This window comes from Mizuhopecten yessoensis, unplaced genomic scaffold, assembly GCF_002113885.1.
Source record: "Mizuhopecten yessoensis strain PY_sf001 unplaced genomic scaffold, ASM211388v2 scaffold6595, whole genome shotgun sequence".
Lineage (NCBI taxonomy): Eukaryota > Metazoa > Mollusca > Bivalvia > Pectinida > Pectinidae > Mizuhopecten > Mizuhopecten yessoensis.
In genome coordinates this window covers 680,275-705,453 of record NW_018406628.1, presented here as the reverse complement: position 1 = coordinate 705,453, position 25,179 = coordinate 680,275, and the positions used below count along the sequence as shown (strand labels likewise).

At 35.1% G+C, this 25,179-nt stretch overlaps 1 protein-coding gene across 5 annotated transcripts in view; it reads right to left on the bottom strand.

Annotated features, from left to right (window-relative positions):
* Positions 1-1,086: 1,086 nt before the first annotated feature.
* Positions 1,087-25,179, bottom strand: part of LOC110452325 (secreted frizzled-related protein 1-like) — a 46,117-nt gene continuing 22,024 nt past the window's right edge. For 4 of the 5 annotated variants that reach the window (XM_021500772.1, XM_021500768.1, XM_021500770.1 and 1 more), the window contains 2 exons: positions 4,827-4,907; positions 1,087-3,239 (listed from right to left, as the gene is read on the bottom strand). In XM_021500772.1, the coding sequence (XP_021356447.1) occupies positions 2,710-3,239; positions 4,827-4,907 (611 nt within the window). In that variant the 3' untranslated portion in view covers positions 1,087-2,709. The remainder of the gene's footprint in view (positions 3,240-4,826; positions 4,908-25,179) is intronic. The other variant, XM_021500773.1, reaches the window with a different exon arrangement.

Here is a 25,179-nt window from a genome sequence, read left to right as displayed (position 1 = left end):
CTACAGACGTTGCAGCAAGAAATCTAAACCCTGCAATCTAAACCTTGCCAGGAACGACATCGCAAAAAATTGACACAAAAACTTTAAGCGCTTCACAGTTTAAACTTGACGATTGATCAACATAGTAATTTGTTCACAGGTCAATTGTATTGTCCACTATGCCAGAACACATACCGTAGGAGCTAAACACATATTAGAAAACTGACAAGTATACTAACAAGATATAATAGATTGAGCTATTTAAAGACTTTGAAACATTGATTGTGATAAAGCTTTTTCTCATCTGAGTTAAAGACAAATTTGACATAGTTTCCATATATATATACAGCAATATCATTCAAGATAATTGATAACTATAAAATAACTTATGTTTTGCAATCTAAAACATTCCATCCAAGTAAATGTACTATTATTGGTTAATATTAAAATATTGATAGGTAGTAATATTATTTACCTTTCCATGAAAGTATTCATTGTGATATTACTTAAGAGGGCAATTGATCCATAAACATTTATTAATACTATTTACATGTCAATTAAAGTGTTGGTTAAACTATTACTTGTGCGGAATAAACACGTGTTTGACATTTTCCTTATCTAGACAATGGTACTGTGCAAGGAACACTTGTTGAGGTGCAGGCAGTGATGACATGATGCAGAAGGACATACGGGGGTTCTGTGGGGTTTGTTGATTTAGTGTAGGGGAACGTGTTACGTGTTGGGGGAACAGACATGGTTATCATAATTAAAACAGTGGACGAAAACAATAGATATGTATATACGTACTTCTAATTGGTATAGTATACGGTATTCCGTCTTTGCGTATTGCAGAGTTATCTTCTCTTGTGACAGGTATTGATTGTTACGTCATTGGTTTGTGTGAGAAAATTACGGCGTTTTCTCAAAAATTGATGACGTTTCTCTCACAAACAAATGACGTAACAATCAATACCTGCTCACAAGAGCAGATAACTGTGCAATACGCAAAGACGTCATACCTTCCACATAATCTTTCAATTGCATTTTGAATATACCATTTCGACCATCACGTATAATAGAATCATAAAAAATGCGACTGGTTTTCAGTAGATTTATTTGTTTTATATGTAGTAAATTTTGAAACTTACATAAAACAATACGAACTATACTTATAATATATTTGTGATACAGTTTGAAAGGCAATCATCATAAGAGTTTGATACAAATCTTACATCTTAAAATACAAATCGCAAGAGAGAATGAGTTGGCATACATTTACGAGTCATTAGTACTGCTTCTCGTTATTTGCATATTAAGCAAATATCGTTCTGATGATCATCTTCGTTCAACGAATACGTGAGCAAAAGCTAATTTCACAACGAAACTACACAAATTGTAAAACGATTGTTTAAAATGTTAATGGAATTCCACAAACATTAGTTTTCACATTTTGACAGACGATCAGGAGGCCCTGACCAAAGTTTAGTTCTCGACTTGAGGTGTGTCATCTTTAAACTTCTCCAAGTAAAAAGCAGGCATATAAGCAGTTCCAGTCAGTATCATCTAAAAGTGAATCAATTAGATACACGGTACCTCCATATTTCAGATGCTATTAAAAGTTACCTGTAGATACGTCGCCATAGGGAAAACATTCAAATTTAACTCATCCCCTTTCAAATGCTACATTGCGTTATCCTTACCCGTCCTTCTTGCCTTATTGAATATAAGTCCCGACAATACTTTTTAATGTATGCCTTAACTAGAATAGAATTGAGTCGACGTTTCAATTGGTTCTTTTTACTCGTTGCTAGGTCACGTATGTATAAACAGTTACGTCCTGCCGACCGAGTACCAACGTTAACGGTGATAGGTGTTGAACAGGACAAGTACACACGTAAATCAGTTCCGTGCTGGGTGCTTTGTACAAAACAATGCTGCATGTGCAAAACAATTAAAAGCAAAAACATTGTAGTATCATGATTAATGCTACAAGACAAAGTCAAAATAAAAATAAAAATGAAAAATAAAGGACAAAGGCATCGTCATACGGTTTTGAAATCGGTAAACAACTGTGTACGGGGTCACTTCCTAGGCGGCTCGGGTATTTTGTACACTCTGAGTTCTATTTTCCAAGAAAGAGTCATTCACGTGTAAAACTGTCAAGGAGCATGTTTTATACACGTCATTCATAGAACATGCCGCTTATAAGGAATTAGCAACACGAAATCTGCGGTTTGATGTCATTCACATTTGTTCATGGATGGTAGGATTTACACATTTTCATCCTATTAAATGTCTTATGCTTTAGGATCAAAGTGACAAATCCATGCCGATCAATGACAATTTAGAAGTGAATGTAGCACAACCTATGACCTTTCTTGTGTAAGAAATCAAAGTGTAACATAAGCCTGTTGGTCCTTACCCAAGAAACACGGTCCTCATACTTCCAGCTCGACAGGTAGTTTTGCCTGCAATACATTTATAGTCCATTATTATTAAAGACACATCTCACAATAAACGTTTATATCTTGGAATTCAAACACGCGTAGATCCACTATCACAGATTTCATTTTTAAACAACATAAGTAGTCCATTTGAAAAAAAAGTTTCGATAACAAGTTTCGATAATATTTTCCAAATTTCCAGTATTTTGCGCACCAACTCTTGGCTTGAAAGACATCCCACGCATATTCCCACGCCATGCCCGTTTGACCATATGTACATGTGACGTCAACCACTCGTGTTGGTTTCGGTTGTCTGAGAAATGCTTTGCCTTTTACGACCACGACCCTTTCCTCTATCCTTGCGTCGACGATTTTTCTTGCGATTTTTCTTCCTATTCTTTTTAGGACGGTTCCTATTACTCTTTCTATTACCGCCTCTACCACCGCCCCCTTTCGTGGGAGGGGGAGGATTACTACCCCCTGGCTGTTCAATTAATTCTATAATTTTACTGCAATCAAAATCACCTTTTATTTTCCGGAGCGCTCTCTTGAACTCTCTGTCCTTCCTCCACGGACCGATATATGAGACGGTGAACACTCCCGACTCTGTCTTGTTTCCCATTATAATGTAGGCATCACTCCTGCTTGTATTGACTGTGGTACATTCACACTGGGCTCCGTTTTCGATCACCAGGTTCAGTTTCCTCTTCTCGCGTTTGGTCAAAGTGCCATGCTTATAAAATTTCTTTTTCTTCTTGAGAACCAGTATTTTTGACTGTCTTTTCGTTTTTATCTTTCGCACTTTGACCTTTGCAACTGGGGAAATAAAATACAAATATTTGCACGCTTTTTATCAACAGTGAAAATTATATCGACATATCAAGCAAACAGTTAAATATTTTCACTTACATCCAATTGGTAAAATACATTTAAATCACCTTTTACGTTAAATGCAATTTCTCCCACACTTGACTTTTACATTGCCGTTTTTGCAAAGGAAAAAGCTCACACGCGTCATCACTTTCGCAGCGTTATCCGAGTTCCGTCATCAGTTTTGTTACATATATCATACCATAATAAGCGATGGCGCGGTGTATTTGGTTCACCATTACAATTTCGGGTATTTTTGTACGATAGGGAAGTGTGAGAAAAATTGTTCAATAGTTCGTGTTTGACGTAGACAGGGAACCCCTATCCCTCGGGTAAATAAGTGGTATTTTGGTGGTAATTTAATGAGAAAACAAACTGTACAAGTTAAACAATTCCAATTGGTCACTTTCAGAAAATAATGCCAAATCAGTTGTACTTCATGAAATAGGTATCTATTATTATCACATCCTAATAAACTAGAAACAACATGATCCAGAGCAAAGTATACTTTTATCATCATTATTGTTCGCATCTCTCAAGATGTTGAAATAAAATATTATTGAAAATTAAGTTATTTAGGGTATGAAGTGTCATATTATAATAACTAGGGTAGTTTCGACCAATAAAAAAATAAACAAAAAGCTACCGTTAACTTAGTAACTTTAGGAGATATTTTCTGTATGTGTAGAATACTACATGCTTTCGTTGGTACTAGTGGTCCACGAATTCATATACCTACGTAATTGTGTTTTTGGGAAAACTACGAAATTTGGGCCCGATGAACATATACGATTTCAGAGAAGAGTATTCTAAAATAGGAAAGCCAAACATATACATAAGTATATTATCTTTAGAATAATAAATGACGTGACGTTAACATATATTTAAAATCTCCTGAAGTCTGCTAACAATATTGTGACGAATTGTCTTGTTAATATATAATTGGTCTCTATATAATTATGTTCAACTGTCAATATATTCGAGTCAAGTTGTTTTCGGTTCATTATGAAACACGAAATTAGCAATTTGTTTTTAACTGCGAGCAAATGTTTGTTTTACTTCATATTGTGACTGAGAGTGCTATGGGAACTATTTTTTTGTATTTATCTACACATGCAAGAATTGCTGATAGTACTTCTTATGTCGTTTTCGTCTACAATTATTCATATTTACACAGCCGGACAGTAACCAGAAGTGATTTACTAAAATGACGACCGACATAATGATTCACTTTTCCAAATCTATATATTGTGATTATCTCTAAACACATTTGAATACACGAAATAAACACTTTAACAGAAATATTAGCGATTGTGGTGAAGATTTCACGGTGTATTGCAATGCATGAAAAAGTATAGAAAAACATGTTGAATATGCGACTGTACTGGCTTGAAGGGTGCATTTTCAATTGATCTTATATTTCGGTACTTACATAGTCAAAGTACACCGCCTCACACTGTTGAAATAACTTGTATGAATCAATATCCAACAATCATGATAAAAGAAGTAGGGTTAAGATATTTAGACACTTACCGAACTGGGCTCGACAGTGGTTGTCAACGATTCCCTCTAACGTAGGGGGCTGATTGCATGCATCACACACATTCTGTGTTGCTGGAAAATACAATAAACAATAGTTTAGACTACAACCAGGTTAAAATACTACACTTTTTGTGATGCAACCCATAATTGTATAGCTTAAAATTATGTGATGTAACATTTTACAACACCACAACATTATGTGATGTAACATTATACAACACCACAACATTATGTAATGTAACATTTTACAACACCGCAACATTATGTAATGTAACATTTTACAACACCACAACATTCTATGATGTAACATTTTACAACACCGCAACATTATGTAATGTAACATTTTACAACACCACAACATTCTGTGATGTAACATTTTACAACACCACAACATTATGTGATGTAACATTTTACAACACCGCAATATTATGTGATGTAACATTTTACAACACCACAACAGTATGTGATGTAACATTTTACAACACCACAACATTATGTGATGTAACATTTTACAACACAACATTATGTAATGAAACATTTTACAACACCACAACATTCTGTGATGTAACATTTTACAACACCGCAACATTCTGTGATGTAACATTTTACAACACTACAACATTCTGTGATGTAACATTTTACAACACCACAACATTATGTGATGTAACATTTTACAACACCACANCATTTTACAACACCACAACATTCTGTGATGTAACATTTTACAACACCACAACATTATGTGATGTAACATTTTACAACACCACAACATTCTGTGATGTAACATTTTACAACACCACAACATTATGTGATGTAACATTTTACAATACCACAACATTCTGTGATGTAACATTTTACAACACCACAACATTATATGATGTAACATTTTACAACATCACAACATTATGTATTGTAAAATACAATAGTATATAATAAAATCTGGTTAAATGTCGTAATAGCAAACATTCTTTGATGAAACATTAACATTTATAGATTAAAATCAGGTTGTAAAACAACCACGGCACACATTCTGTAAAGGAACATAAATAAAGTTATAAGTTAAAACCAGTTTGAAACAGACATTGCAAACATTTTGTGATGGAACATATACTAGTACAAATGAGAATAGCATTTCAAACACATATACCACACACATTGTTGGAAGCTGGAAGCTTGCCTACATTCTTGTGCATTTTGAAGTGTGTTATCAATTACTAGACAATGCACAAATTACCATTAAAATATAAATTATGAGAGATCACTTTTGGAATGGATACCAAAATTACAGTTACATGTATGCTGAAGTCGTGGATCCATTTCCTACACTCGAAAATTTTGTTCTTTAATTTGTCTCTCTCGCTAAAATAACATTCATTTATTTTAGCGTTTCGCCCTGAAAGTATTTCTATAGTTATTTACGATCTTATTGGTCTGACTAATCTTATACAGTTATCACGATATAACGATGTGTTGGACATTACAACTATACACTATTTATTACCTGATAGCTGATTCAATGAAAACATCCATGTTATATATGCTGCCTACAAATGCGGGTAATAGGACTTATTGCGGCGTCATAAATGATAATGAAATGAAGTCACAAACTTTCATATTATTCTATGACGTCACAATAAAGACAAGAAAGCGAACAAAAATCAGATTTCGAGAGACGTAGAAACGCTTGCCTTTTGACAATATTGCAAATATCCTTGGTCATGTGGAAAAGAGGTTTTGCATTCGTTTTTATTTTACTTGAGATTTAATCATTTCGTTCGGACACTTTATTCAGTTCGGCAGAAGCTTTCTAAAATGAAAATGTTATACACACATTTCATTAAAAAACAGACTTAATAGAAACATATGTAAGATTCTACATTCACGAGTATTTTGTATTTCCGAAATCTAATAGAAATTCAAGCATTTAAGAAATCTTACAATTTTGCGGTTATGTCATGAGTAATTAAATTGTAGTTGAGTATATTCATAATTCTCATATACAATAACATTAGCTCTGCTTAATATACATAACATAAACAACCTACGTCGAATCATATACTGAAGGGGGTAAATACAATCTGTATATGAACTGGGGTCTAAACAAATAAGAATGTAGTCCTTAAACCCCGAGTACACTATTAAAATGTTGAACAACGCCGCGAATCTATCCCTCTTAGTGTATATACGTGGTTATTTTCCCATGGGTTACATTGTGGAGCAGTAAATCTCCTCAAATAACGGTTTGACAAGCGTTGTGTTGAGGCAGTCAACCGTTCATGACACGAAAACGAGTAAGTTGATATGGATTAAATATGTAAAGCAAGCCATGCTCCCCAGTACATATCAAAGCCACAAAAACGTCATCTTGTCGGTCGGTGCGCTGAATACATCTTATGAACAGTTTACCAAATTTTACCTTGCCCTATCGCTTTACCAAGATTTGACATTTATCGCAGTGGCTACAGTAAAACGCACAGGAAGCGGTTTGGGATACCCGAATTATAAAGTGTTATCTTTATTGCTTGATATTAAGTGTCAAACAACTCATGTATCCTCTTTAGTCTTCGTCGTGATTGCAGTTTAAAATTAAACTGTGTCTTTTTTAACCTTTTAGTCTCATAATTATACTTGTTGGTATTTAACAAATAGAGAAAAACTACCATAACGGCAACATACGCTTACAGGAACGTAAGTCAACGTTGATACAAAGAGGAAAAATTCTGCAGAAACTGTCTGAACTGACTACAGTTATCAACATCCTACTTAATCCGGTGTCTACTGTTTAAGGCAAGTTTTGATTTCGGAAATAAATTAAATTTGAGTGAAAACGTATATTTTAGTCATTAGAAGCACTCGATATAATCTTTAACAGCATATATGTCTTATTCTGTGTTTTTTTACAGGGCTTGCATCTTGATTTGATTCAAGTAGCATTGGCACAAAACATTTTGCCGTAATACTTATCTTGAGTAAAAATGTAAACACATTAGGAAATCATTTCTTCGCGTAAGATTTATTTTTACTTATGTCTTAATGAATGTGTTCTGATCTTAATTTAATGCAGGTTTCAGGGAAGCAACCAAAACGAAGCAATCCGGAGTAGAGTACAGGGTCGTATTTGTAAAGATTCAGTGTAATGCGTGACGTACACTAAGGATAAATGTATTGTGTCGCTATAGTCGATAAAATACAACAGCAGATACGTGTCTGTAATATATGTAAGTTTAGGGAAAAGGACCAAATGTACAACTCCAGCACGAACTACTTTAGAAAAAGGATACAAAAACGAGATATGACCGTCTAGATATTCCAAACATGAATGCTAATTTAGGTCTAAGAGTACAGTAACAGCCATTGCGAATTGCTACTTTAAGAATCCTGCACATAGCGTTTAGCTCAATCGGGGAACATTTCGTCATAATTTTATATAAAAATAACTATGTATTTTTTGTTTTAAGAGCTTTAACAAACATTCTAATGATTCCACTAGCAGTATAAATAACCGAGGGAAGCCCGAGTACCCTATATGAACATATTGTACGCCAAACAGATTTATATGGAAGTCTGACAAATTCTAGGGGGCATATGGAGTACGACACAATACTTCAAATATCGAGGAAAGCCTAAATACTCAAGTAACAGACACACAAAAACACAGATCTAGAGGGATGCGATAAAAACTCTAGGGGGCACATGTATTACGACATACTAATCCAATAATCAAGGAAAGTTAAAGTACTCTAGGAGCACGGCACACCAAAACAAAGGGAAGCGTGGACAACTTTAAAGACACATGGAGTACAACACACTACTTCAAATATCGAGGAAAGCTTGAGTGCGCAAGGAGCACATGTAATACGACACACAAAAACAGATGTGGAGGGAGGCGTGAAAATCTGTAAAGGCACATGCAGTATAACTACTCTTCAAATAGTGAGAAAAGACTGAAGTTATCAAGGTCAAAAGCAGTGTGAAATCCTATTTCATATCTTGAGGAAGGTCTGAACTCAGCTGAAGGCACAGCCAGTGCGATATACAAATGCAAAACTCGAGGGGAGGCTAGATTACTCTAGAGACACGCATTACCAGAACGACATACTACCACAAATGTCGAGGGAAGTCTAAAGTACTCTGGGGGCACAATTTGTCACCACGTTTGTCAAGCCGAGGAAATGCCGAGTGACGAATGTACCTACCAGGGAGAGTCAGTGGAGAACTTCTCCGATCTAACACAGATTGTATGTGTGATTTCACGGTATGTGATATATAACAGATAAGCATACGGTATCTGTACATCAAGAAAGCTTACACCTGCAGCTAATATACCGTCAACTCAACCTGTTTTTATATTACTTTGTAAACCGCAAGATTACGTGTCGCTTACTACCGAAAAACACGTTTCCTTCATCATACATAATATATTCCATACTGCTTGTTACACTGAAGCGAGACTGCTATTGAGGTTCTACATACAAAGACATAACTCATGGTATATTAATGAAATAATGTATGAAAATATGTAGAGTATATTAAGTTCATGCGTCTTTTCCACTAAACATGTTTATGATGATAAATATACTACATAACGAATTCCTTGCATCGATGACCCCCTACATGTAAAACACCTTTTCTCGGTCTTACCTTCGATTGACATCAAACCGAAATACAGTTTTTGCTGTCAAGGAAATTTCATTATATTCTAACGTCATTTTGAGACAATCAAGTTTTTCATTGACCTGCTATAGTCTGTTAATGGGTGATCATGCCTTCCTGGTCAATGAAGGATTTGCATTCGTGTCCGAGATGTAATAAGTAGGACTGAAACGATTCATCCAGTTGTATCGTAGCGTGATACTTTCTTTTTTATCACATACCTGTTGAATCTTGTTATAGTAATGCAAGCAATTTTCAGACCATGAAATACAACGTTCTGTATTGCACATGTTCAATACGGAATGTTGTATTTACCTACTAGCCGGAACTACTTTTTATGGGAACCCCCTTGTCGTGGCGAACTGAAAAGTTCCCGATATTTGCAAAAAAATATCAAAGTTTATAAAATTTTTGTATAAATCTCTACCAAATACGGAATGTGATAAAAGCAAGACCACACACTTGTGTTTTTCTAACGAATCAGAAAGCACTCATTTATTGCGCGGACGTATATATTCACTCGATGTGCTCTGCGCACTCGTGAATATATTTGTCCGGGCAATAAACTCGTGCTTTCTGATTCGTTAGAAATGTATCGTATCGTTTTGTTTGCTTGTATCGCGATGCACTAAACATGTATCAACCAATTTCATATTTAAGTTTTTAAAAAATGTGCTAATTGTTTTGGAATCCTTCAGTAAAGATGTGGTCCACTGTGCAGTCATACCTAAAATTACCTAAAACCAAACCAAAACATATTTTAAGAGTATTTACAATTTAACACCATGACAAAACTCTTTAACACTCTTTGCTTTGCGAGATGGGCGTGTCGTATCAGGCCTAGTAATACGTAATACGTATCTTACACACTCTGAAGCCAGTTTTATATGATAGTGTAACAATGTTTTACATATCAAATCATAGTCTAAACATTATACAAACATGCCCATGGATAAACAAACGAATAGAAAGTAAAAGTTGGGACCATTTCCAAAGATCAATGATGAAGTATTAAGCAATCCTTTTCATTTAAGATTCCTAATTTTTCTTCACAACGATCAACCTAGCTTTTCTGATAGCATTTCAGCAAACGTTGCCGTTAACTTCACAAACAAACCAACCTGATAGAGTACGTAAGATACCAGACATCAAAAACATACAGTGAACTAAATACGCTCTAACAAAAAAGTTTATTATTAAACCAGATCTGATCTTATATTCAGATTCAATTTCCATGCATTAAGTATAACTACCGAAATGAAATTTTGGATTAGACATAACATTGAATAATTAAAAGTAGACAATTTTATGAGAAATGATGTCTGAACTTAAACCCACGAGGAGATGTAAAGGACCTTCCCCCTTTGACTATAACATGTGAATAGGTGCGTCTGCCCTTGACTTAACATTTAATATCAGGAATCGGTAGGGTTCATTTAGTTTTTAATCCGACATCAAATGCAAATAATAACATCGTTACATTCTGAGCAATACCGTACCCTCTATGCCTTGTTATGTCTTTGAATACTTTGGCGAGGGTATTTTTTTTATCGGTTATCATGCTTTAACATTGTTAAGTTTTGTAAACATTCCTCAAAGGAGTTGTGTGCCTATCGTAAACTTACGTTACAAGATTTATACGCGTACCACACATGCCTACATCTTTGTAGGATAGTCTTGCCAAACATAGCGACTTAGAGAAATATATGAACGTAACACATCTGTATAAGATACATTATTGCATCTACAAAAATGGTAAGAATAATAAACTATCTAATAAAATATTGTGAGTGTTACGTCCATCTTTCAGGGGTAGTCTAGTGGTAGGACGCCGGGCTTGTGGCCGAAGGGTTGCGGGTTCGAGTCATGGCACGGCACTGTGTTGTATCTTTGAGCAATAAACTTTACTCCGCTTGTTCCAGTCTACTCTGCTGTAAATGAGTACGTCGTTGGGCAGTGCTAGAATTGTTGAATGCTAGCTGTAAGCGCCGAAATGGCAGCTCCGGCTGCATGCTCGCCAGGGAGTTGCGAAAGATATTGGCTGGTTGCAAAGGCCCTATAACCACGGATAATAATATGTGAACCGCTTTGAGACGACCTACGAACTAGGTTGTGATAAAACGGTATATAAGAACCTCGAATAATTATTAGTATTATTCTGTTGGATTTCTTAGTTCCCGAGGTTTGTTGTAGGAATATACAGGAATATCTTTTGAGTAGGAACACGGCTCATGATATACACACTTACTCATTATTTAACTTGAACTTAACCAGTTATACTCTAAACTTTGAATTACATTTATTAAAATCAAATTTGTTTATGGACCTCCCTTCTGTTTCAAAAGTTGATTTGAACGATTTGAATTAACACCTTTTGGGCCCCTAGCGTCACTGATCAGTTCTAGAAGGACTCAGCTGTATGGTATAGTGTTATTTACACTGTATCTATTACGAAATCTTTACAAGTGCAATCACCTGAATGTGTTGCATTCATCTTTAATTATGACAGAATAAAAAAGTAGATACTTACATGTTGATACCATACTTAGTTTGAAATTACGTCATGATGACCAAAATTCAAAGTTGATATACAGATTATGTTTGTTTTTAATTTACATATTAAATGTATAATTGAGTTTATAATCAAGAGTCATTTAAATGGTCTGTATATAATGGCGACATACTCGCTATCAAACGAGCCAGCGTCTCAATAAATTAAAAAGAATAACACAACATATCGACATATGTTCACACAAAACTAACACCTGAATAACATTATCTCACCTAATAAAACACGTTAAAAGTTATTTGAGTTTTTCTTTTATTTGTTCTTAAAGACATGTGATAAGTATAAGGTTATAATGAGCAAAATGTAATAACGTAAAACACACCGCGTGGATACACAATAATAATAAACACCGCAATCAAAGTTAATACAAATAAACAATAGGAATAACGGAGATAACAAACACAGTGTCCCTGCTTCATTTGTCTCATCACTTATCATACCTTTACATAATTTGTTTATAATAGTGTCTCTTATAAGTGTCACCCTGCAGGTCGGGGATCGAGTAAAGAATACGTCTGTTGTTACCGACAGCATAGATCGTAAGAGGCGATTTATTACTGTGAATATCCCCTGCAGAATTGTAGGTTTGCTTTGTTGCCCTCTACTCGGGGACTCAAAATCGACCAAAACATATCTGCTGCACCCATTGCAATATTGGGAATCTTTATTTTTCTTTCTACTTCCACCTTTTATTTCCTAGCGTTGGCAATACCTCACTTTTGAGTATAATGTTGAATGTTCGCCAAGTTGTGGAAGGCAATGGGTTCTGTCCCTAAGCCGTGGCACAATGGGTTCTGTCCCTATGCCGTGGCACAATGGGTTCTGTCCCCAGGCCGTGGCACAATGGGTTCTGTCCCTAAACCGTGACACAATGGGTTCTGTAACCTGGCCGTGACATACCAAAATTCCTTAAAAATGGTAGTTGTTCTTTCCTGTTTAACGTTCAGCATTTAGGGGAACGACAACAACTTGTGAACCCGTTTTCAGTATGAAGTGACCAGGCGAAACACTTATCTCGGTGTCTTCGGCATGGTATTTCAGTAAGATAGCACTATAAATTCGGCATCAGATTCGCGTTTTCACAAGGAGGCAAATATACATACCCAGCCTCCGGCACAGACACACGCAAACACATATGCACAACACACATGGAGGCACGTCCTCAAAGGGCCTTAGCTGTTGATAGGACCATAAACAAAATAAAGCCAAACCAAACCAATCTGGTAAGTGACCATCAATAACAAAAAATGTATTATCTCTATTACGCCATCATTGCACTGGGCTAATTGTGGCAATAACGAGGTTTACAGAAGCAGTAGGATTAATACTCGGTATGTACCAACTACATATATAAAAACGAGGTTTACAGTATCAGTAATACTCGGTATGTATTAACTACATACATAATAAATAGGTTTACAGTATCAGTAATACTCGGTATGTACCAACTACATATATTATGACGAGGTTTACAGTATCAGTAATACTGGGTATGTACCAGCTACATATATAATAACGAGGATTACAGTATCAGTAATACTGGGTATGTACCAGCTACATATATTATAACGAGGTTTACAGTATCATTTATACTGGGTATGCACCGGCTACATATATTATAAAGAGGTTTAGAGAATCAGTAATACTGACTATTACCAGCAACATATATCATAAAGAGGTTTACAGAATCAGTAATACTGGGTATGTACCAGCTACATATATTATAAAGAGGTTTATATAATCAGTAATACTGACTATTACCGGCAACATATATCATAAAGAGGTTTACAGAATCAGTAATACTGGGTATGTACCAGCTACATATATTATAAAGAGGTTTCCATACTCAGTAATACTGACTATTACCGGCACCTGTATTATAACGAGGTTTACAGTATCAGTAATACTGGGTATTAACCAGCTACATATGTGATAACGAGGTTTACAGTATCAGTAATAATAGGTATTAACCAGCTACATATATTATAACGAGATTTACAGTATCAGTAATACTGGGTATGTACCAGCTACATATATTATAACGAGGTTTACAGTATCAGTAATCCTGGATATTAACCAGCTACATATATAATAACGAGGTTTACAGTATCAGTAATACTGGGTATTAACCAGCTACATATAATAACGAGGTTTACAGTATCAGTAATAGTGGGTATGAACCAGCTGCATATGTGATAACGAGGTTTAAAGTATCAGTTATACTGAATACTACCAGCTACATATATTATAACGAGATTTACAGTATCCATAATACTGAGTATGTACCAGCTACATGTATTAACGATATGATGTAAAACATATTACTTACATTATTAAGCTCTAGTTCTTTACCAGACCTTTTAATGTGCACATAAATGTGCATTACATTTACCAGGCCGTCTAGGTACAAAAGGCCTGGAAACCCCTGGGGATTTAGTAAATATATCATAGGCATGTATATTGCTCCCACTGGGTAGTAATACAGTCAGGCATATCCTAACCTTTACTAGCGTGGTTAATTCATCCCACAGCTTCGTAAAGTGCAGATCACGCGGTAACAATTAGCAGGATTGAAGCACATCAAGAGACCTTAAGAATGAGATCCTTACAAAAAATAAAACAGTCCATTTCTCAAATATGTTGGATATTCATAAGATACATTTCTATAATTTTATCTGGAACAACTTCAATCGAGATGGAAATGATAAAAAGCGTTAACTGACATGTTATAACATTAATGGTTTAATGAAACACGCAGGATTGTTTTTTAACAGTTCAAGGTAAGCTCGTTCTTTGATGCGAACTGCTGTTATAAATCCCCTTTATCGTATCAAAGAGTCAAGGGACTTACTACCGACCTTATTTCTGTTTAATTTAACATTTAATCGTTCAATATTGTAAAGTGTAATGCTATATCTAACAGAATGACGATTATATTAACAGTGAATGGATTTTTAAAATGGTTTTTTTTACTTGATCAACAATGTAACCATCCTGTCATTGGTATGTAGCTGTACCACTATGTTACAATTAGTGGTATGTTGCTCTACCACTAGGTACAATTAGTGGTATGTAGCTGTATCACTATGGAACAATTAGTGGTATGTAGCTCTTCCACTATGTTACACTAAGTGATATGTAGCTGTACCACTATGGAACAATAAGTGGTATATAGCTGTACCACTATGTTACACTAAGTGGTATGTAGCTGTACCACAATGGAACAATAAGCGCTATGTATCTGTACCACTATGGAACAATTAGTGGTATGTAGCCCTTCCACTATGTTACACTAAGTGGTATGTAGCTGTACCAATTTATGTTACACTAAGTGATATGTATCTGTACCACTATGGAACAATTAGTAGTATGTAGCTCCTCCACTATGTTACACTAAGTGGTATATGGCTCTTCCACTATGTTACACTAAGTGATATGTAGCTGTACCACTATGGAACATTAAGTGATATGTAGCTGTACCACTATGTTACACTAAGTGGTATGTAGCTGTTCCACTATGTTACACTAAGTGGTACGTAGCTGTACCACTATGTTACACTACGTGGTATGTAGCTGTACCACTATGTCACACTAAGTGGTATATAGCTGTACCACTATGATACACTAAGTGATATGTAGCTGTACCACTATGTTACACTTAGTGATATGTAGCTGTACCACTATGTTACGCTTAGTGATATGTAGCTGTACCACTATGTTACACTAAGTGGTATGTAGCTGTACCACTATGTTACACTAAGTGGTATATAGCTGTACCACTATGTTACACTAAGTGGTATGTAGCTGTACCACTATGTTACACTTAGTGATATGTAGCTGTACCACGTTGGTACAATAAGTGGTATATAGCTGTACCACTATGTTACACTAAGTGGTATGTAGCTGTACCACAATGGAACAATAAGCGGTATGTATATGTAACACTATGTAACAATTAGTGGTATGCAGCTGTACCACTCTGTTACAATTATGTAGTGGTATGTGGCTGTACCACTCTAGTACGATTACTGGTATGTAGTTTTACCACTATGTAACAATTAGTGGTATGTAGCTGTACCACTATGTAACACTTAGTGGTATGTAGCTGTTCCACTATGTTACAATTAATGGTGTGTAGCTGTATCACTATTAAAAAAATCGAAGTATGTAGATATACCACTCTGTTACAATAAGTTGTATGTAGCTCTACCACTACTAAAAGTATGTTAAAATAAGTGGTATGTAGCTGTATAACTATGTAACAATTATTGGTATGTAGCTCTACCACTATGTTACAATTAGTTGTATGAAGGTGTACCACTCTGTACAATATGTAGCTGTACATCTCTGTTACTATTAGTGGGTTGTAGCTTTACTACTTTGGTACAATAAGTGTTACGTAGCTGTACCACTCTGTTACTATAAGTGGTATGTAGCTGTTCCACGTTGGTACAATAAGTGGTATGTAGCTGTACCACTTTGGTAAAGTAAGTGGTATGTAGCTGTACCACTTTGGTACAATAAGTGATATGTAGCAGTACCACTTTGGTACAATAATGTGATATGTAGCTGTACCACTTTGGTACAATAAGTGGTATGTAGCTGTATAACTATGTAACAATTATTGGTATGTAGCTCTACCACTATGTTACAATTAGTTGTATGAAGGTGTACCACTCTGTACAATATGTAGCTGTACATCTCTGTTACTATTAGTGGGTTGTAGCTTTACTACTTTGGTACAATAAGTGTTACGTAGCTGTACCACTCTGTTACTATAAGTGGTATGTAGCTGTTCCACGTTGGCACAATAAGTGGTATGTAGCTGTACCATTTTGGTACAATAAGTGGTATGTAGCTTTATCACTCTGTTACTATAAGTGGTATGTAGCTGTTCCACGTTGGTACAATAAGTGGTATGTAGCTTTATCACTCTGTTACTATAAGTGGTATGTAGCTGTATCACTTTGGTAAAGTAAGTGGTATGTAGCTGTACCACTTTGGTACAATAAGCGGTATGTAGCTGTACCACTTTGGTAAAGTAAGTGGTATGTAGCTGTACCACTTTGGTACAATAAGTGGTATGTAGCTTTATCACTCTGTTACTATAAGTGGTATGTAGCTGTATCACTCTGTTACTATTAGTGGTATGTACCTGTACCACTATGTTAAAATTGGTATTATAATTACACACAAGGACTGGGTATGAAATCAAGGTTGACAGGTAATAGGTTATTACAAACGAGAGACCAACTAATCGAAAGACATCTTCAACGACCTTAGACCCAGTATCTATCTCTTCATTCATGGAAGACACTGATATATCCTAGTTGGTAATGCGGACATCTCTAGGAGAAAACCCATGGATTGGGTCAAAATGTTACCTGAACACAAAAATACTAAAACTTAAGTAAAAGGATGGAAAATTGACCGTCTCTACGAGCGTGTTTATGTCAAATATACTTGTTTAAAATGTCCAAATATGCTAAATATATAACAGCGTGTAACTAACTATAACGTCAAATATACTACAGCGTTAGTATACAAGACAGTCAAAAGTAGATACATGTACACGAAGGTAATTACTGAAACACTGAAGATTGACATCAAAACGAAAGAAAAGACATCTTAAACCCTGTCATAAATGCATTTCATCGGGCATCACTTAAACCACTTGTGAGACCTGAATGAAACTACACTGTGGTAAAATGTAACCTATGGATTTCATGAAATACTGAAATACAAAATATGTGACATTCGAGGATAAGAAGTTGCTTATGCAAATATTACACATAATCATAAAAACATTGTATAAAATCATATACAACGATTACGACATTGCATTTCAATCACAGCTGTATCACCGCCGGCCCTTGTGATAAAATGTAAACTAATTAATTTCTGAGGGGGAATTAGTTCCGGTCCACTGACTTCCGGTTCAACACCGGTAGGTTAGAGCGTGTCGGTGGGTGTAACACCACACGTTCACAGGGGTGATTCGAATGTACAAACGGCAGTTATCTGTCTGGCTGTCTACCTAGGCGTAGTAAGTGGCAGTTCATTACTTTCACACCTGTACATGTCTCTAATAAACATATCTGTGTCCGTCGTTAGGATCAGACACGTAGTAACCGAGTATAGCAAATACAACCTATTAGCTTAAACACAGTTCTATGTATTTATCAAAAGCAAGAAAGACAGACCTTGTAATGTCGATGTCACTGTGATCATACAAAATCTTCGAGAAGGGATAAAGAAGCTCAACCATATAAATAAGGAACACTTAATAATATTTCTTTGAACATCGAACATTGTCAGCCGTGTTGGTCTAGAACATTTGACAGCGTTAGCGTCCCAATGTACTGGCAAGCATGGAATCGACTCCCTACATTGTATTGGAAAACTTATATCCGACATCAAATGATGGTTATACACTAATTAACCTAATTTGTAGACATTTTTTCTTCGGCTTAGTTCTTGAAGGAGAAATGAAAATATAAAATATCTGCGTCACATTCAACTTTTTGACAGCATTGTTCTTATACCATTATCATTATGGAACGAAATGGTATTAACGTTAACTGCAAACGAACTGCAAAAGCCTCTTGATATTTCTTGATATACAGTGTATCTTGATATAGATATGCAAAACTACACCGGCAAAATCTTAACCTCTCATCGAACATATTAAACAAAAGTAATGTTTCCATTACGTCTTGAAAAAAATATACAATTTAGGCCACAAGAAATTGAAACAAACCTAAGAGTATTTTTTTTAAAAATATTAACAGCGGACAAAATTTCCCCGATTCATCTTGTACTAAACGTCCTTAAACTCTCTCACATGAGACAAGCCTCATAAACGCCGACATAAGTCTGGTAGGGGAAGGCACTTGTGTAGCGATATCCTACTCGACAGCTTCTATTACTAATTTATTGGGCTTATTTATGTTCTTTTTTGTTACTTCATATTATTTTGAATACGTTTTTTATGAGTTTGTGGGTAGTTCACTTAATAAATCATTATATAAAAAGGCTAGGATAACATAGGCTAACTTATAGCGAAAGGACACACATGTATGTCTACAGTGCAAAGTGGGAGTCTAGAGAAACTATTGTAGCGTTTGAAAATAGGACACTGACAGGTCATGTCAAAATACTTATATTGTTGGTTTTACAAATTGAGAATTAGCTGGTATATACAACGACAGATGTCACAAATGCCGGAAAGCATTGGTTATGCGTCCGTTTTTTATTAACCTTAATTTCTTTTTGCGCATTGTCGGCTCCTTTCAATATTTAATGTTCGTATCGGCTTCGAATTAGGACTTTGGCCTTTGCGTTGACGACCTTTTTACACAATATATAAAAAAAAGGGACAATAACAACTGAAAATAACGCCCGAGGGCATAGTCAACTACATAGCCTCAGCACACAAACTCAAAAAGCTATTGGTACATTTCCGTAGCGAAATTCCTATTACCATAATTAGCACAATAATGAACAATTATTTAAGCATACAATATTGTTCATTCATTATGCGTACAGCAACAAATTAAATTAAAACCACATGTTCTAGATACATGACTTAAATATAAACTTTACTTATTTAACAACAATTATGTAACAAGTTTCCTTCATAGAGGGAATCCAAAAGTCCCGGAAGAAAGCCGCGTGGTTGGGCAAGTGACCCAAAACATGTTATGTCTGATTAGGGAATGGGACATTAGCCGTCTTCATGAAAGGCCAGTATGCTATCCGCTGTCCCGACCACACTAGCGTTTTAATTCAAATGCTTGCTTAACTGTTTATTCTCCACAATGCATTTGTTCAAGAGCTCACATATATTGTGTTCAACTCCCCCTAACAGGATGACGTGTGGGTGGTGGAGGGGGTGGAGGTAGCCAAGTAAATGTTCGTAAAATGTGACTTATTTCCTTTTTGAGTAATTGTAGGATGCAACCCTTCCCCATGTATAATGATCTTAAGATATGACTTATTTTCCCCATGTAGAATCATTGTCAGATATGACTTATTTTCCCCCATGTAGAATGATCGTAAGATATGACTTATTTTCCCCATGTAGGATCATTGTAAGATATGACGTATTTTCACCATGTAGAATCATTGTAAGATATGACTTATTTCCCCATGTAGAATGATCGTAAGATATGACTTATTTTCACCATGTAGAATCATTGTAAGATATGACTTATTTTCCCCATGTAGGATCATTGTAAGATATGACATATTTTCACCATGTAGAATCATTGTAAGATATGACTTATTTCCCCATGTAGAATGATCGTAAGATATGACTTATTTCCCCCTGTAGAATGATAGTAAGATATAACTTATTTTCCCGTGTAGAATTATCGTAAGATATGACTTATTTACCCTATGTAGAAATTTACCCCAAAAGAATGATTATAAGATATGACTGAATTTCCCCATGTAGAATAATTGTAAGATACGACTTATTTCCCCGTGTAGAATGATCGTAAGATATGACCTATTTACCCATGTAGAAATAATTGTAAGATATGACTTATTTTCTACATGTAGAATTATTGTAATATATAACCTATTTTCCTCTGAAGAATGTTCGTAAGAACATCTGAATAAAATATTTTCTAACACTGACAAATGTTTCATTTAAGTTCAGTAGCTTAATGACATAAAATACACACTGATGCGATAATGTTGTATCAAAATAAAATATGCAGCCATTATTAAATCATATATCCATTTGTATCTTTAATCTTCAGCAACATAAATATCATGCTTACTTAATTTGCTCTCAAATACATAACGTATTTAATTACGATTTCTTTGTGTTATTAAGACGCATTTCACATCACTTAATTGTAAAATCCTGTTTATAATACACTTCATATAGCATTCAGGTATAGTCTGGTTCGCATAAGTTTCACAAGGGTCTAGACAGACAGGAGGTTTCGTAAATCATGCCTCAATCAATGCCTATGGACTGAATAAATGGTGAAATGGGCAATACCGCTAATTTAAACCTTCCGCGATAGACAACATCATCATAGTGCTTAATCAAACTTACTTACAAAAATGTTTAACATCAATAATATCAAAATTGATAGGGAAAAAAACTCATTATTAGCTAATTGAAATGAAATTATCATAAACTCAAGTAGGATTTTTTGAGTTCCTGTTTAGAGAAAACATTAAGTCTATCTTAGCCAAATTCAATCAGTTACTTGATCGCTGTAACAGAGTAAAAACGTATCGAGATATCTGTGAATGCGTGCTGATGTCACTGTCATCAATGCCTTCTGTACATTATACAGCAATTTTTTTCGGCTCGGTCTTATTTTCGTTATTTGTTTTATAAAATCTAATTAAATTCAGTGTGACAAAAAACAAATTAGTTGAATTTTACAACGAATCAAACAATCTCCGAAAATGTTAAAACATACAAAACAACCTAAAAATGTATGTATGTACAGCACACAAAACAATCTCAAACCCGCAGTTTTAACACTGATTGAACTTTTATTTTTGCACGTAAACGCGAATAAAGCAAAGCGAAAAATCAAATATATATACAGTATACGTAATGTTACAAGGTACAAACAATGGTTTGCTTTCATCTCAGATGTTGATATCATTGGGAACCATTCGCATATTCAGGAGCACCCATTATGTTAATTATGGTAGATCGTTTTACCCAAGCACCAAGAAATATCCAGCTGGGAGGAAACTAGATCACTAACTGCGTAATGGTGTGTGTACTAGACAGAATGTACGTACATAAGCTCAGTCTTGTAACAGTTGTGGTGGCTGTCGTAAAGGACACGGTACAGAGAAACACCAAAACAAAATGGAGAGCAATCAGATAAATGATTTCAGGAAGTTTTATTCTTTTGCCAGAGTTCTGGTTTATTCTAATATTGACAAAAGGTCTAATTGGCAAAGGCTGAAATTATAACAGATTTACTAGCGTAACTATGTTTATTTCTCGGCGTCAACGCACAAGAACAAAAAAGGAAACTTGATATCGATAAAAAGAAAAACAGGAACTCAGTTGACACCAAAATAGAAAAAAGGCATCAGGACGATGTATGTGTGGTTTAAACATACACAAATAACGGGATTCATTAGTACGATTTTAGCACCACACAACAAGGTATTATGTTGTATATCTTCTTAAACCGATCCCTGAAATGTCAGAGCTTTCGTCTTTACTGCAACTTTCCAACACTCTGAAACATCTGACAAGATTATCATGCAATCTTGCTGTCAAGAAAGACAACATAACGAGAACATGATCATCCACTTAAAACCAAGGTACGTAAATCAAGTTATCAACGTCTAATTACTTGCATAATAAGTAGTTGAGATAATTGAAGATATAAATTAAGGATCCCGCACGAGTGATGGTTGGTTATTATGTTTATCTAACTTGAGCTAATTGATTTTCAAATTGTATGAAGATACGAGGTTTACCGAGTGACATTTACAATTTAAAAGATAAGTTACGAGAGTTAAATTAACATAATGATTCACCATCACGAGTTTGGGGACGTTCATTCTTAACGTTCAGAAATTACATCAAGAAAATTATATGTGTTTTTTGTGAAAAAAATATTTCCCTTTTCAATCGGGAAAAACATTGCCCTGAGTTTTGACGTCACAATGGAAGATGACGTCGCAAGGCAGTGATACTTTAAGTCATAATTAGAAGATTACCCAACGAAATAAAATGTTAACAAACTTCTAGTTGGTTAATTCAGTGAGGTGTGAGCGAGAAAACCTATGGTGGAAAAAAGGTTTTACATTTCTGATGAAAGAGCAGCCAAATTATTCGAAAAGTATATATCTACTGAAAGCAACCACAACTGGTTGGTTCCTACAAATTGTCGAATCAGATTTTTGACAGTGCAGTAATCTTAATACATGTGAAATACGTGTAAAAGTAACAGAAAGAAACACGCAAATAATGCACTAGAAAAGCGAACAACACACAGCACAAGAACACAACGCCATTCCATAATTAGATAACACACATTTGGCAAACCACAGTTACATAACATAAACACTGAATTAGGAAACCACTTAAAACAACATAAGGAGAGTTTAACAGTGTAACCTTAGACTAGTAGCCTGTCTCAACAGAAAAAAAATCGTAAACTGCCAACTACGCCATCGAGAGAAGTAATATATACGTGGATAGGGTTCATACGTTTAAACTAGTACCATATGATATATTTTATCGATTGATATTTGGAAAATGAAATGTCTTTATGAAATATTCAAAACAGACACTATTGGATAACCTGCTCATTTTCAACCGATTTTAGATACTCTGCATGGGTCATCCAATAAAAAGAGGTATAAAGAGGGACATCACCTGGCGAGGAACACTAGACAGCTTAAGTTAGACATACCTCCAATTACAGAACATAGGTTGTCTTGCACTCGGCGATTACACGGCAATTATTCACCAGAACTTCATACACCAACTTCAACCTTTTTCGCCTAGTTGTTGCAAGAAAACTTATAATTTAAATAGCATTTGATCGATTATTCTATTTAACTATATACCTCATTTTTGTAGACATTTCTTCCACATTCTTATTTGTTTGAGAGACAGTTTTGTATTTTCAAATACATATTTATTAATCCTATTACTTATCGACTTGAAGACAGTAGCAATATCAGGTATGACCTGAGTAATTGTGTTTCGTACTCATTGAGTAACATCCAAAAGTGATTATTTGATTACACTTCACGAGGGTTAGAATGAGTCAACGCTGACATTAGCAGCATGCTGCATTGGACAGGAACAAGTGGAGGCTGATTGTCTCAATAGAAGTTACGAAGTTAAGAATGAATTTTATTGTACTGTTACTTCCGTCTCCTATTTACAAGAGTTCCACGATACGAATCTGTTCTGATATGTTTTATAAATGGTCACTCAATCTTGCTGACATAGTTGAAGGTACATTATTAACATACAGTAATTATACAAAATGGATAAATGATATTAACTAATCTGTTTCAAGGAAGCCAACTCACAAATAATAGGAATTTTATGTAGGATATGTCCTTAAATACACCTCAATAAGAGAAAAGCCGCAATGACGTTAAATGTATTTACTATGAGCAGGTCACAACTACTGAATTATGGAATGTGTACCTGGAAGGGTAACCAGGCGACACAGGGGAGCGACATTTGTGAACAACGAGACACCTGACATGTCGCGCCTGGTCAGTCATTTAACACACTCAGACACCGGTGTCTGTTCTCATGTACACATCACACAATGACACCGGTGTTTGTTTTCAGGTAGGCAAGAACATCAATATCAACTTATAGTATAAAGTTCTTACAAACACGTATTTAATAAGATATATTGATAAAATACATTTGAACAAATTTTATATATTCTTGTTGTGTTTGTTATTGAAACATACGTTCAATTATTCTTACTCTTTTTATTTTAACAGTTATTTTCATGATTGATCGATCCATTCACGCATGACTTTGCATAAACTAAATGAAATTAACACAGGTATGTCAACCTGGCTTATATCAATTTTCTGAAAGGGTGTTCGCAAGTACCTTAATTTACTATTGACTCTTCTAGCGAATGAAATCGCAAAATTTAATTTCTCAAAATTTAGATATTTATAACAGTACGGGCTTTTACAGAATATATCATATATATTGTATGTGTGCCATGTGTATCATGAACGTGCATAATACAAAGCAATCCCTTTTTTCAACAAAGAGACAAATGTCCGGCTTCCTGAAACAATACTAACGTAACATATTTCCTACAAGAGCATTTGCACTTTCGGTGGCCCCTAAAACCACTTGTAAATGATCTTAGGATTACAACCAGACACTAATCGCTAATTGACCATATGGAACCACTTATAATAGGCTATATCTTAACACCTGCTGACATAATCCATACTCCACCTGAATCATACTGGTGCTGGTAATGAACAACGTTTAAATAGAGCTTTAGAAAGAAAATGTGTAGTAAACTTTATGGTAAATACCAGACACGTATACCATCAATGTTGATCTCTTCACAACCACTATATGTAAATTTCATAACGTGAACATTAACGAGTAAT